The following is a 13,038-nucleotide window of genomic DNA, read 5'->3' on the forward strand; positions in this document are numbered from 1 at the left end:
CCAATGGAATTCTCTTAGAAAAGCTGGACAAAATGTTTGTATAACTTGAGGCACCTTTCCACCCATCTAAAAGCTGAATCCCTATGACAGACTCAGGAGATGGACACAGCAACCTCAGTCTCTGTGGAACCTGATATGGCTATTTCGAAGGATTGTCTAAAGCCCTATAGATACCTGAAGCTTTTGGAGAGCAACACACACACACACACACACACACACACACACACACACACTCATGCCTCTGAGGAAGATCTTAGCCTACCATTTCTAGGCAGAACCCAGAACTGTGCCCCTCCCCTGATGCAATGGCCGACTGGTCTCAGGGGAACAACAGCTATTGCCTGCATTTCTAACCTTTTACCAGCTTCCTTCTATGCCAAGGAGAAAACTAGGAGCAAGAATACAGTAATATGATCTCCAATTAGCATAAAATAAAAACAACCCAGTCATGTTTTCCACGGGCTTTTCCAACCTCAAACTAAATGCATGAAGCAGGGAGAAAAAGATAAAAATATATTCATGGAACTATAAATATATATATGCTATCTCTGTGTGTGCAGCCAAGCACCCCGACCCAAATGATTATTCGTCTCTAGGAAAACCAAGCAGAAATCTGAGAATTTTCTCGTCCCGAAGTGCAGTGTGAGTACAGACGGGGAGGAAGAATATCCTGATTACTCGGTATGGAAGGGGTTAAGTCCTCAGCCATCCTATTCTAAAGTGATTTATGATGATGGGTAGTATTTCAAAACTTTCCCCCACCCAAAGAACAGCCTCTCCCTCCTCACCGAGTCCACTCTGGACGTGCTGAAATGGGAAGGAGGCGGTGTTTTGCTGATCTGTTAAATTCTTAGTGAAGTTCCCTTGATTTCCAGTGGCTGCTGTTGTTTGAGTTTGGTTTGGATAAAAACTGAGGTTGTCCTGGCATTCCTGGGACTGAATCCAGGCAAGAGGAAGAAGAAAACGAAGGAGAAGGAAACGAGGAGGGGAAAAAGGTGGGGAGAAAGAAAGGGAGGAGAGAGGCGCAGGGAAAGAGAAAAAGCCTATTTTCAACATCACATTCCTGTGTTTTCCCTCAGCCTGGAAAACATATCAATCCCAGTGCCTTTCTGCTCGGAAACAAAGGGACTAAGCCAGACTGTGGGGGAAAGGGTGATAAGAAGGATCCTGGAACTCTAAAGAGAGCAAAGAGGGAGACGCAGGGGCTTCCTGTCTGTCCGCACAGGGATTGGCACACACAGACACAAGACCCAGCAGAAACGACAGAAAAATGGAGATGCAAAGACGTAAAAGGACAGCTCCTGTCACCTCATCCTACTTGTCAAGAAGGTAAAGAGACAGCCTGAGAGAAAAGAAGAGAGCCGCTGAGCCCTCAGGTCAGGACAGGCGACCGGAGCTGGAGCTGCAGCGTGCCCCAGCCTCGCAAAGGAGGCAGAGGGTTGGGAGGAAAAGCATTTCATCTAGGAAACTGTCCTGGGACCACACTTCAGATTGTGCTTTAAACCCCCGGCATTCCATCTCCATGAGCCACAGTGTAAGTGTACAATCCTTTCTGTCTTTGGTGTGATTGTTTCTTTGTTGCTTGTTTGAAGAAATGAAATGAGACTCTTGTCATAATTAATATGCTCGGTGTGCATTTTCTCTGGAGGATCAGAGAGTCAGATGAAAGGGTGCGAGCACGCTGAACGGGGGCACTGAGTTGGGTTTCCTGCTCAATGTAACTGTCTCTGCTCAGTGCTGACAAATTATAGGGGCTTACAAGTAACAGGATCTCAATCCTATTTTCCATTCCCTGACCTCCCTCCTTATTCTTCTCTGACACCCCTTCCCGTCCCCCAGTCTTTGGCCAAATTGGAGAAAGGGAAAATGCCCAGCTGTTTGCAATTAAATAATTTTCTTTCTTTTCTCCCCTTCCTCTCCCCTGTTGTCTTTGACCTCGCTGCCTCTCAAAGTGGATTGCACAATGACATGGAGAATGGGACCCAGTTTCACCATGCTGGTGGCCATGTGGCTGGTGTGTGGGTCAGAACCCCACCCCCAGGCGATGAATGGAGGGGGCCATGGAGGACAGAAAGCGCCTCTGGTCCCCGCAGTCCACAGAAGGCCCGCTCGGCTGCTGAGGCACACGGGGAGGTCTCAGGGAATGGAGAGAACCGCGCCGGGAGAAGGACACCTTCAGCCTCTCCAAAGAAGGCGCAGTGTGCCGGTGCTGAGAATAGCTCACGAGAAGGCCCCGCCGGACATCCATGGGGCCCGGGGGAGACCGGAGCGGAGACCAGCAGCCCGGGCTTCTCCCCGCGAGATGGTCCGAGATGAGGGGTCCTCGGCGCGGTCCAGAATGCTGCGCTTCCCCTCGGGGTCCAGCTCGCCCAACATCCTGGCCAGCTTCGCGGGGAAGAACCGCGTGTGGGTCATCTCGGCCCCCCACGCCTCGGAGGGCTACTACCGCCTGATGATGAGCCTCCTGAAGGACGACGTGTACTGCGAGCTGGCGGAGCGGCACATCCAGCAGATCGTGCTGTTCCACCAGGCGGGCGAGGAGGGCGGCAAGGTGCGCAGGATCACCAGCGAGGGCCGCGTGCTGGAGCAGCCGCTGGACCCGGGCCTCATCCCCAAGCTCATGAGCTTCCTGAAGCTGGAGAGGGGCAAGTTCGGCATGGTGCTGCTGAAGAAGACGCTGCAGGTGGAGGAGCGCTACCCCTACCCCGTCCGGCTGGAGGCCATGTACGAGGTCATCGACCAGGGCCCCATCCGCAGGATCGAGAAGGTCCGGCAGAAGGGCTTCGTGCAGAAGTGCAAGGCCTCGGGGGTGGAGGGCCAGGTGGTGGAGGAGGGGACGGGCGGCGGGGGCGCGGGGCGGCCGGGCCCGAGCAGCGAGAAGAGGAAGGAGGACCTGAGGAGGGCGCACGTGCCACCCACCAGGGACACTCGCGTGAAGGTGCCCAGGAAGCCGGCCGCCACGATGGCCGCGCCTCCGCCACCGCCCCCGACCCCCAGGGCCACCACCCTGCCTCCCGCTCCCGTCCCCACGGCGACTCGGGCCACCGCGCGGGTGGTGACGGCGGCGGCGAGACCCACGACCACCACGGCGTTTCCCACCACGCAGAGGCCCTGGACGCCCCGGCCGCACCCCTTCTCAGATGCCCACAGGCCCCCAGCCACGGCCGAGGTGACCACCGCCAGGGGGGCCGTAGCCTCGGAGCATCTCTACCCGCCCCCCCGGAGGGAGAGGCCGCAGAGCACCCGGAGGCCCGGCAAGGCCAGCAGCGCCGAGAGCCTCCCGGCCTCGCCCGCGCCCACCTGGGCGCACAGCACCAGGGCGGCCCCGGGCCGCTCCCGGGACAACCGCACCGACCGGCGGGAGCACGGCCACCGGGACCCCCCCGTGGGGCCGGGTCCTCACAAGCCAGCCAAGGGGAAGCCCCCCAAAAAGAAAGCCCAAGACAAAATCCTCAGCAACGAGTACGAGGACAAGTACGACCCCAGCCGGCCCACGGCCTCGCAGCTGGAGGAGGAGTTGCAGGTGGGGAACGTCCCCCCGCAGAAGGCGAAGGAGTCCAAGAAGCACGAGAAGCTGGAGAAACCCGAGAAGGAGAAGAAGAAAAAGGTCAAGAGTGAGAAGGCAGACAAGTTGCTCAAGAGTGAAAAGCAAGCGAAGAAGGACAAGGCGGAGAAGAGGAGCCGGCCCGAGAAGGAGAAGAGCAAGAAGAAGAAGGCGGGCCCCGCCGAGCAGGACGGCTCCCTGAAACCCGCCACCAAGGACTTCGCGCCGAGTCCCAAGAAGCTGGTGGCCGACCTGCTGGGCTCCTTCGAAGGCAAGCGAAGGCTCCTGGTAAGTAAGCTTCTCCTTGGCATTGCTCTGGGGGCTGCGCGGGGCGTGCTCACGGTTGGTGTGTTGCTTTTCTGAAATCGCGCTGCCGGAGGGCAGTCCCTGGCTGACCCTGTGCGGTGTGGAGACATAACCGATCGGGAGGTGTGTCAGGGAAGGGCTGTGAACCTTTCTCACACAGACTCAGAGTCATCGGCCAGGGGACCTTAGACATGAATCCAGGAAAGCACCTGTGGCCGGCTTCCCCTAAACCCCTCAGTCCCCATTCCCCATCTCTACTCCTCTCTTCCAAGGGATAGTTCTGGATACAGCTCCATTTTATTAAGTTCAATGAATAACAACAGAATGAAGAAGCTCCTAAAATGGTATGCACTGACTCTGGTCACAACTTAGGAAAAGGGTTTCTCTCTTCATGATCTGAGAAACCAGAAGCATGTGTATGGGGAAATAAACAAGGTTTCTCCTCCCCCCGCCTCTCTACCCCCCTTTATTAGGTCTATATCAAGAATTGGAAAACTCAAAGGGGAAAGTAAGGCAGCCTCGGTGGAGAGTAGGTGTGACTGGGAGTGGGGAGGGGCCCTTTTTGGTGTGACCCTCATGAATGCTTTTAAATCAGCTGTCTGAAATATTCATCCCTTAAAGGCTGTCTCTTCCATCACTGCCCAACCAGTAAGAGGCCAGAAGGATGGAGTGTGAGGAGCTGGATTAATTGTTCTAATTTCCTATACCCTAAAGACACATCTGAACGTGGAGTCCAGATGTCAGTTGCTGAGACTCTGTGTGTGTGTGTGTGTGTGTGTGTGTGTGTGTGTGTGTAAGAAAGGAGACAAGAAGTCCTTGCTTTTACTTTGTCTCTTTTTCTGAGTGTCATTAGGATTGAGGGAGTCACAGTTATATAGCAGTAGCTATCTAGTTGACCATTACTTGCTACCATCCAAAGAATAACAACAGCATTTTTGTCAAACCCCAGAAAAAGGGCGTCGGACAGGAATTAGCCCCATCCTAAAGGTAAGGGCATTTCTCATCAGCAAAGGGAACATGATTTCTTCTCCTCTACAAGTTTCCTTACCTACTCTTCTAGTGCCCTTCCAGGATTTTACCCCTAGCTTCTTAATGCTGTCATTCTACTCCAGGCTGTCAAAGAGGAAAAGAGTACTATACAATTACTTTAGAGGAAAAGATCAGGAATTAATGTTGGGTGTTATGCATCAAGAATGATTCCCTCAGATATCTGGGTGTCAGGGCACCAACTCATGGCACAGAGAATATCATCTATCCTACTGAAGGCACAGAGTGACTCCACACCCTGCATTTTCCACACCAAACAAGCTAGGCATCCTTCTCTCAGGGCATTGCTCAGAGGGCTTTTAAGGGTTTTTTCCCAATCTGGCCTAAATTGTGATTAATGATCTGAGCCAGAGAGACTCTGGCACCCATCTATCTTTAGTGGTTTCAAAAGTTTAAATGTGCATTTGAAGTGTAATTTAGAGCAGAGTCCCTAGTGGTATTTATCATGGGCGGGGCATGCCCCTAAATCCTCTTAGCTGTCCCATCAATAGTGTATTTATGTGTTAGAACAAAACGCAAGTTTTTATTGATTCTACAGGTTTTGTGTGTGTATATGTGTGTGTGTGTGTGTGTTATTTTTTTGTATGTATGTTGTTACTCGTTTTAACCAGAGACTTAAAGTAACTATGTAAACTAAGGGTAGCAGAGGATAGGTTGCCAGAGTAGTTTAACAGCTACTTGGTTATTCCCAGAGTATATAAATTTAAATGGGAATGTTCCAGTAGAACCAAGTGAATCACTGATTTCAGAGTAGAACCCTATCTGGTACTTGAATGTTTGCTAGAGAACCCATGGGGAAAAACTACTTTCTTTGGGTTGGGAGAAAGCATTAGTGGTGTGCTCTGTTGCCCTCGTCCTGAGTACCTGGGACTTTGTCCAGCCTGCTAAAGCACATCACCCAATCCTGTCATTTAGCCAACAGGGCAGGCAAAGTGTTCCTCATGGTCAGGTTTTAACCAGGCAAAAATAATCATGGGTAAACTGTCAGGATTGCAATTGTGCACCTATGGGTAAATACTTCCATTACCACTAGTTTATGAGTCAAAAGAAAGGGGTTTTTATACATATCCCTAGTATTAGTCATGCCTTTTATTTCCCTCCCTTTCTCTCCACTCCCTTAGTCAGAGATTTGAAAGCCCAGCTGGGTCTTTTCTGCTTTTAACGGTATCCCCTGATCATAAATTTCTAGCAAATGAAACTCAGATGACAGCTTCTGCTGATGTCATCTGAGGCAAAACAGAAACCAGCTGGGATTGCTCATGGCAACGTTGCTGTTGGTGGCTGGTGAGAGGACTGGGTTTATTATTACACAGAAAGCCCCAACAAGAGGCATTTTAGTCTTGCAATCCCTGTGTGCTCAGCTGATGACTGTACCAGAACTGTGTTTTCTAAATAGCTAATGACATCTAAAATAAGAATGGATTAGAAAAGACAAGATGAAATAAACATGATGTAATATCGAAAGATGGAGAGAAAAGACTGTTTGACTAGACAGAGAGGAGGCTTGTGTTTCTGGGTGAAAGACCTAGTTGGTGCCATTGATTGTTTCCCACCCATTTTCCCCATCTAACATGGCTGATGTTATTCAGGAAGCTGGGGATTCAATTAATATTCATTAAGGCTTTGCATTTTGTTCAAGTACAGCTGACAACATATACTTCTAACTGGCCTCAGTCTCACAAGTGAGCTCAAACTTAAATGAGGTTTGAATTCTAAGAAACTGTGCTGGTCTTTGAACTTATCTTCCCAACGTTTCAGTAACCTGGTACCCTGTTCCAATTTATCACAAACCTCCAATGCTTTGCATTTATTAATATCATTCTTTCGACGTGAAAACATCACATAACCTCTACTTAAGCGATTAGTTAGGGAAACACTGGCAGAAATGGTGTAGGTCGTGGCTGGGTGAACAGCATCCTAGAAGCCTTCAAAGGAGCTACAGGGGACCCAGGTGTCCTCTTCTTGGGCATGAGGTCATTTCTTCAACCCCCCGCCTCTCAGTCTGTCAAAGAAAAAGGGCACATCCAGCCAGGAGCTATTTGAGACTGTGTGGTTTAATTTTCACGACAACCCCTTGAAGAAAGACTTAACTCCATTTTATAGACAATGAAACAGAAGCTTAGAGAGGTTGAGACTCCCAAGGTGAACAGTTAATATACTGCAAAGCCAGAATTAGAACTCAGGTATGTCTGATTTTAAAGCTCATGCTCAAGCCACTCCCCCATTCCTGTGGAGTGAATATGGGCATATGCCATAAAGTGAAGGGGAAACTTCCCTGTGAATTAGTCAACACAGATATTTAAAAATTCATTTAGCACTTTAAATTACTCAGATAAATGGTAAGACATACCAGTTGTCAACATTTGTGTGAAGCACCAATGTTTCTGCCTGGAATACCCAGCTGATTCTCTGCACTTCAACTCGCTGGCTTCCCGGCAGTCAGTCAAGAACAATAGATTGAATCCCAGTTAACCGAATCCCTCAGACTGGCTGGTGTCAGTGTGGGGGTGACAATGGTGAGAATATAGATAAGCTGTTTATCACTTAAACATTGGACTATGTAGAGCAGGGGTCCTCAAACTTTTTAAACAGGGGGCCAGTTCACTGTCCCTCAGACCGTTGGAGGGCCGGACTATTGTTTTAAAAAAAAACTATGAACAAATTCCTATGCACACTGCACATATCTAATTTTGAAGTAAAAACCAAAATGGGAACAAATACAATATTTGTATTTGCATGTGGCCTGCGGGCTGTAGTTTGAGGACCCCTGATGTAGAGAATAGTTGACAAACCATCATTTTGTGCCAAGAATCTACCTGCTTGTCAATTAACAAGAGGCCTCATGGTGCTGAATTACAGAGATTCAAGTTCAAGTTTAAGCATTCTTTGAAGCTTTGGTAATTCAAGTGGGTTAATACTTTCAACCTTACTTCAGAAATCTAGATATTGGAATAGCAATATACTTAATTGATTTTATTTTAGAAAAGGATATAAAGCTCTGGTTTACTAAGGCAGACGACTACCTTAAGTGTTACTTTCCAGAATTTTATAAAAGTCTAGTGTTTTTAGCCTAACACAATATGTAGAATAATCTGAGACTTAAAATGCTTTCCCCCTAGCATTTCCCATTCCTGTTTGCCCCCTTTATTAATGTAAACTGGCTTCATTATACTCTGAGGCTCCTTGTGCCAACACACTGTTGGAACAGAAACATGAAAAAGAGCCATAACACAGTTCTAAATTTATGAGACATGCCCTGATTTATTGCCAACAAACTGGAAAGAGGCCAAGTACCAGACAATAATGTTTACTGAGAAGTCCTAGGATGCTCTCTTTAGGAAGAAGGGGTTGGAAATGGTTACCATTTTAAGTACTGCTTGAAATGCTGCCAAACTAGAAAATAATTGGATAGAGAATGTCAAAACACAGAAAAAGAAACCTTAAAATATATTCAGATGATCAGCCTCTCCTACTTTCCCTGATGTAAACTTGAGGAACAGATTAAGCCAACTGGTTTGTGGGCTGCAGCTAGACACTCATAGGCAGAGGGCCACTGTGTTTCTGAGGGGCTCCCCTCTCCTGGCTGGGATGATCCATGTAACCTGGGGGAAGTGGGCCAGAGTTTGCTTTCCTACCAACCATGGGCACAGCAGTGGTAGGGGCTGGGGCTTCAATGCCATAAGCATAAAATATAATAGTAAACCAAGGTAATTCATAAATTCCAAGTGGACAGGGCAGACTCTAAGAACAGTAATTAAAAGGAAGAAGTGATCATCGAGAGATAGAAAAGACTTTAGGGAGAATGCTGCATTTGAAGAATGTCTCAGCATCAGATAAGTTGGAGGGGACCAGAGGGTTTTCTGGGTGGGAGGGGCAATATAGGCCAAGGCAGAGGAAAGAATGTGGGTGAACTATTCAGAGGCGACATACATGTATGGTACTTGGGCATACACATACAGCCTTACACGCATATTTTTATTTATTTTTGCTCAGTCTTCTCACTATTTTGTGAGGTTGGCAGGGGAGTTGTTACACTGTAAAGATGAGAAAACTAAGTAATGTTCCAGAGGTTAAATGACCTTATGAAGGCTACATGGAAGCCACAGGTTGAACAAGGATTAAAATGCAGACCCTCCAACTTTGACTTATAGTCACCATTTCTCTGTGTCACTCTGCCAAGATTTCTTTCATGTCGTAATTTAGAACGGTCTGGCTACGGGTGAAGAGGACACATAAAGGAGAGTAGGAAGAAAGGTTAGCAAGAGAGAGCCTAGGGCAAGATCACTGAGTGCCAGAAACTGGGAAATGAGTCATGAAAGATGAATGTCACCTCAAGGTGGGTTAAAGCACCCTTGGGCAAAGGTCCCAACTTGAGAATAAACATTATTAGAGCTCCTGGTTTATTGTAGTGTGATTCTCACTGGGTATCCATTGGCCTAAGACTACAGTGTTCACAGATCCTTGGGAGAAACTTCCAGATGGAGGATGAGGTTCTGTATATGTTGTGTGAAATTCTTACTTAGGTACAAGGGGGAGAAGAGCAGAGGACGTTTTGAGGACTCTTGAAATTCTGTCATATCATGGTCTGCCCGTGGACTTTAAAGCTTCATGACAAAGTGTGAGATGAGTAAAGTGGAGTCTGTGTATGGATTTGAAATTATAGAGGCAGGTAATTATCAGTCATTTAGCTTCTGGGCAACTGTGCCCTAGAGACTCCTCTAAACATATTCTAAACATGGGCTTATCCTTCATTTAGAGTAGGGAGTCCAAAATCATGATCAGTAAATCTTACCTTTGTTTTGACTATTTTGTGTTCTCACTTAAACATTCATTTTATTTATCTCAAAATAGTGTATTTGTGAGCAAAGAATAACCAGCAAGAAAAACATGAAACATCCCAACTGAAAATAAAACTCCCAAGATTTGGGCTACCATAAACACCAAAGCAAATATTTTCAGATGTCATATAGCTAATTAAAAACTAACAAACAAACCCAAAATGCCATTACTGTCTCTTTTTATAGCCACCTTAAGTCTGTTTTAGGCTAAGTATGAATCAATGAATAAATTTGATTATTTTTCCTTTTGGGAAATTACATTTTTTAAACAAGCATATGTTACCCATCACATCCAATTGAACGAACATGCTTATAAACACAAAATAAAAAATAAATGAAATCATGTCTACTTAAAACAAATAACAATCTGAGAAAATGATATAAGTTTATCCCAGAAAATCTTTGTTAATGTTCCGCTCTAAAGTTATTGAACACATCTTGATTTCCATGAGGGATAGTATTTTGTCAAGCATAGCCAATTCTTAGAAGGGAAGGCATACAGGAAGCAATAAACATCTCACAGAGAAAAATAAATAGCAGGATCAATTTGGGACCAGATATTAACCGTTTTGAGAAAGAATTTGAAAGAGGTTGCAGTATGGTAACTTCTCCCCTGAGAAATGCCACATGACAGACTTCAGAATTATTTTATAAGGTTAGATGGGTAAGTAGAGAAATGGCTGATATATTTGAATGTCGTCAAATGGGAGAACATGTATACAGGCTGACTTCTGAGCTGAGTGATGAGTTAGCAAAGGATGAATGGACAGTGTTCATAGCAGACATCAGCCGTCGATTGTTCCAGAGTGCCTAAGGCCTGGCTATGAAACTCTCTCAACCCTGTGAGACATGAAATAATAGTAGTAACCACTCAATTCACAAATGCCAGGGCAGCCAATTAGGATAAGGGAGATTTGCCAAGCAGTTTTTACATGCCAAGTATTTATGCAGTGCCCACAACAGCCTTGCACAATAAGTTCTGCTGTGTGGAGTTCACAAGTGAGAAAACCAAGACACATGGACACTAATAAGGAATGTAAATAGTAGAAATGAGGAGAAAAATCTAAGCTTCCTGGAGCCATTTAAAAATAAAATCCCTTTACAAACAGTCTTTTGGCCCTAATTATGCTAACTGTCCAACAAAACCATGTACTCTAGTTTAGCTTAGCTTAGCTTAGCTTAACTTAGTTAAATTTAGTTTTGGTGTCAGTCACTACCAGCCCTGTATTCCAAGTCATCCCTTTGGATTTTGCCTTAGTGTAAAACTATCAGTATGAATTAATATTTGCTTGCCTTCGCCCACCTCCAGCTGATCACCGCTCCTAAGGTTGAGAACAACATGTATGTGCAACAGCGAGATGAATATCTGGAAAGTTTCTGCAAGATGGCCACCAGGAAAATCTCTGTGATCACCATCTTTGGCCCTGTCAACAACAGCACCATGAAAATCGACCACTTCCAGCTAGGTTCTCTTAACCATTTTAATTATATTATTGTTTTTCTCTTAGCTAAGGTGGGACAAATTGTATGGGAGAGGTCGGTGGGGAATCACAGGAAACTTCAGATGTTCAGAGGGCTCTTTCCTTGAGGCAACAAAGTTTAGTTGTGCCTCACGTTTATTTGCATAACCATTTTCGATGGTTCTGGTTTAAGTTTTTGGCACTTTAAAATGAAAAATACTCAAGTGCTCTATGGTTTGAAAGCCAGTAAGGTGGAGAAAAAAGAGAGAAGTATACAGCAGGGGGAGAACCAGAAAGGTATTCAGAAATTTTATTCTGGATTCTGAGTCTTCTTGCCTGTGAATAACGCGTCATCTGATCTTCCTGCAGCCTTCATGCTGCAGGCGACTCACTCACAGATAGGGACCTGCCAGACCCTTGAACTACTTAAGTCTGGCAAGGCTGGGGAGGGAATTAACCAGGGCTCAAAGAAGCTGTTAAGATAAATGAAAAGTCACTGAAATATGGACTGAACTCTGCCCAAGTCCTTTGGAAAGCAGAGGAATTTGGCTGAATGTAGAGTTTTCGCAATTTTTCATATTAATGATGCATGTGGGACTCTTGAAGTGTCAGTGGGCAGCTGAGATCTAACTCATTGCAGTTCCCCTGAACGTTGAAAGACTTAATGTAAGTAGTTAAGCCTCAGTCAGAAGCCCCAAGTCTGCCCCACCCATTTATTCTCTAATTATTACATCTCTAGGGCTTTATTGAGTTAGTTAGTTAGTTAGTTAATCCTCACCTGAGGATATTTTTCCATTGAGTTTTTTTAGAGAGAGTGGAAGGGAGGGGGAGAGACACAGAGAGAAACATCGATGTGAGAAAGACACATCAATTAGTTACCTAGCGGGCCAGTGATCGAGCAACAAAGGTATATGCCCTTGACCAGAATCCAACCCTGGAACCTTCAGTCCAAGGACCGACAATCTATTCACTGAGCCAAACCAGCTAGGGCAGGGGGTTTATTTTTAAAAACCTTTTTCTTACATGCATTCCCTACTTTTTTATTTTCATTTAACTATACAGAAAATCCTTCCTATTCTACCATTTGTATATTCTGTATGTTTTTCATAAAATACATTACATCTGAAAACATCTGAAAGGATGTAAAACAGACTTTCCCCATTAGTTAACATTTAACTTCAATACATATAACGCATTAGCTCACAGATTTTTCTGTCATGTGATCTTAGTATAATTGTATACTTCTTAGTATACTTACTTAGTATAATTGTATACTTAGTATAATTGAACACATAGTCGTAATTATGTCATGATAATGTCAATTTGGTTTTTAATATGGTCTAGCTTTCTAAGTCATATTTCATTGTGGTAAAAACAGGACCTGATTTTTAAGTTCATAGTACAGTATTGCTAACCTTAGGCACATGTTGTACAGTAGATCTCTAGAATGTATTCAGGTAGGAAGTTTCAGTTATACATTCTCTTTCATTAGCTCACCTTCCCCTCTTGACACAGATTCAAAGGAAAATTAAAAGCATCCTTCCCAATGTCCCACCCTAAACCATTGTGGATCAGTGATTTATCTGTGGATGTGCTGTGTGTGTGTGTTTGGCAGGGGGAACAACAACAACTCAATGTCCTTACCGTAACTGAAACAACAGGCATACAAACAGAAGACACAAAAGAAGTTGTGGAGTCAAACAAACCATTTCAAAAACACGGTCATTACCTCTTTGTTGTGTGAACGTCTTGGGCCAAGCTACTTCCTAATTCTCAGCTTAGAACATAGTTATCTGTATTTCCAGGCATGGTAAGATTTTAAGAAGGTAATGTATGTAAATAG

At 45.5% G+C, this 13,038-nt stretch overlaps 1 protein-coding gene across 1 annotated transcript in view; it reads left to right on the forward strand.

Annotated features, from left to right (window-relative positions):
• Window positions 1-1,963: 1,963 nt before the first annotated feature.
• The window catches only part of CCDC80 (coiled-coil domain containing 80), a gene marked incomplete at its 5' end in the record, with an annotated part of 39,849 nt that continues 28,774 nt past the window's right edge, over window positions 1,964-13,038 (forward strand). The window contains 2 exons of the mRNA XM_081088096.1: window positions 1,964-3,832; window positions 11,045-11,201. Of these exons, the coding sequence (XP_080944222.1) occupies window positions 1,964-3,832; window positions 11,045-11,201 (2,026 nt within the window). The remainder of the gene's footprint in view (window positions 3,833-11,044; window positions 11,202-13,038) is intronic.

This window comes from Myotis nattereri (assembly GCF_964212035.1).
Source record: "Myotis nattereri genome assembly, chromosome: 3".
In the NCBI taxonomy this organism is placed as follows: Eukaryota; Metazoa; Chordata; class Mammalia; order Chiroptera; family Vespertilionidae; genus Myotis; species Myotis nattereri.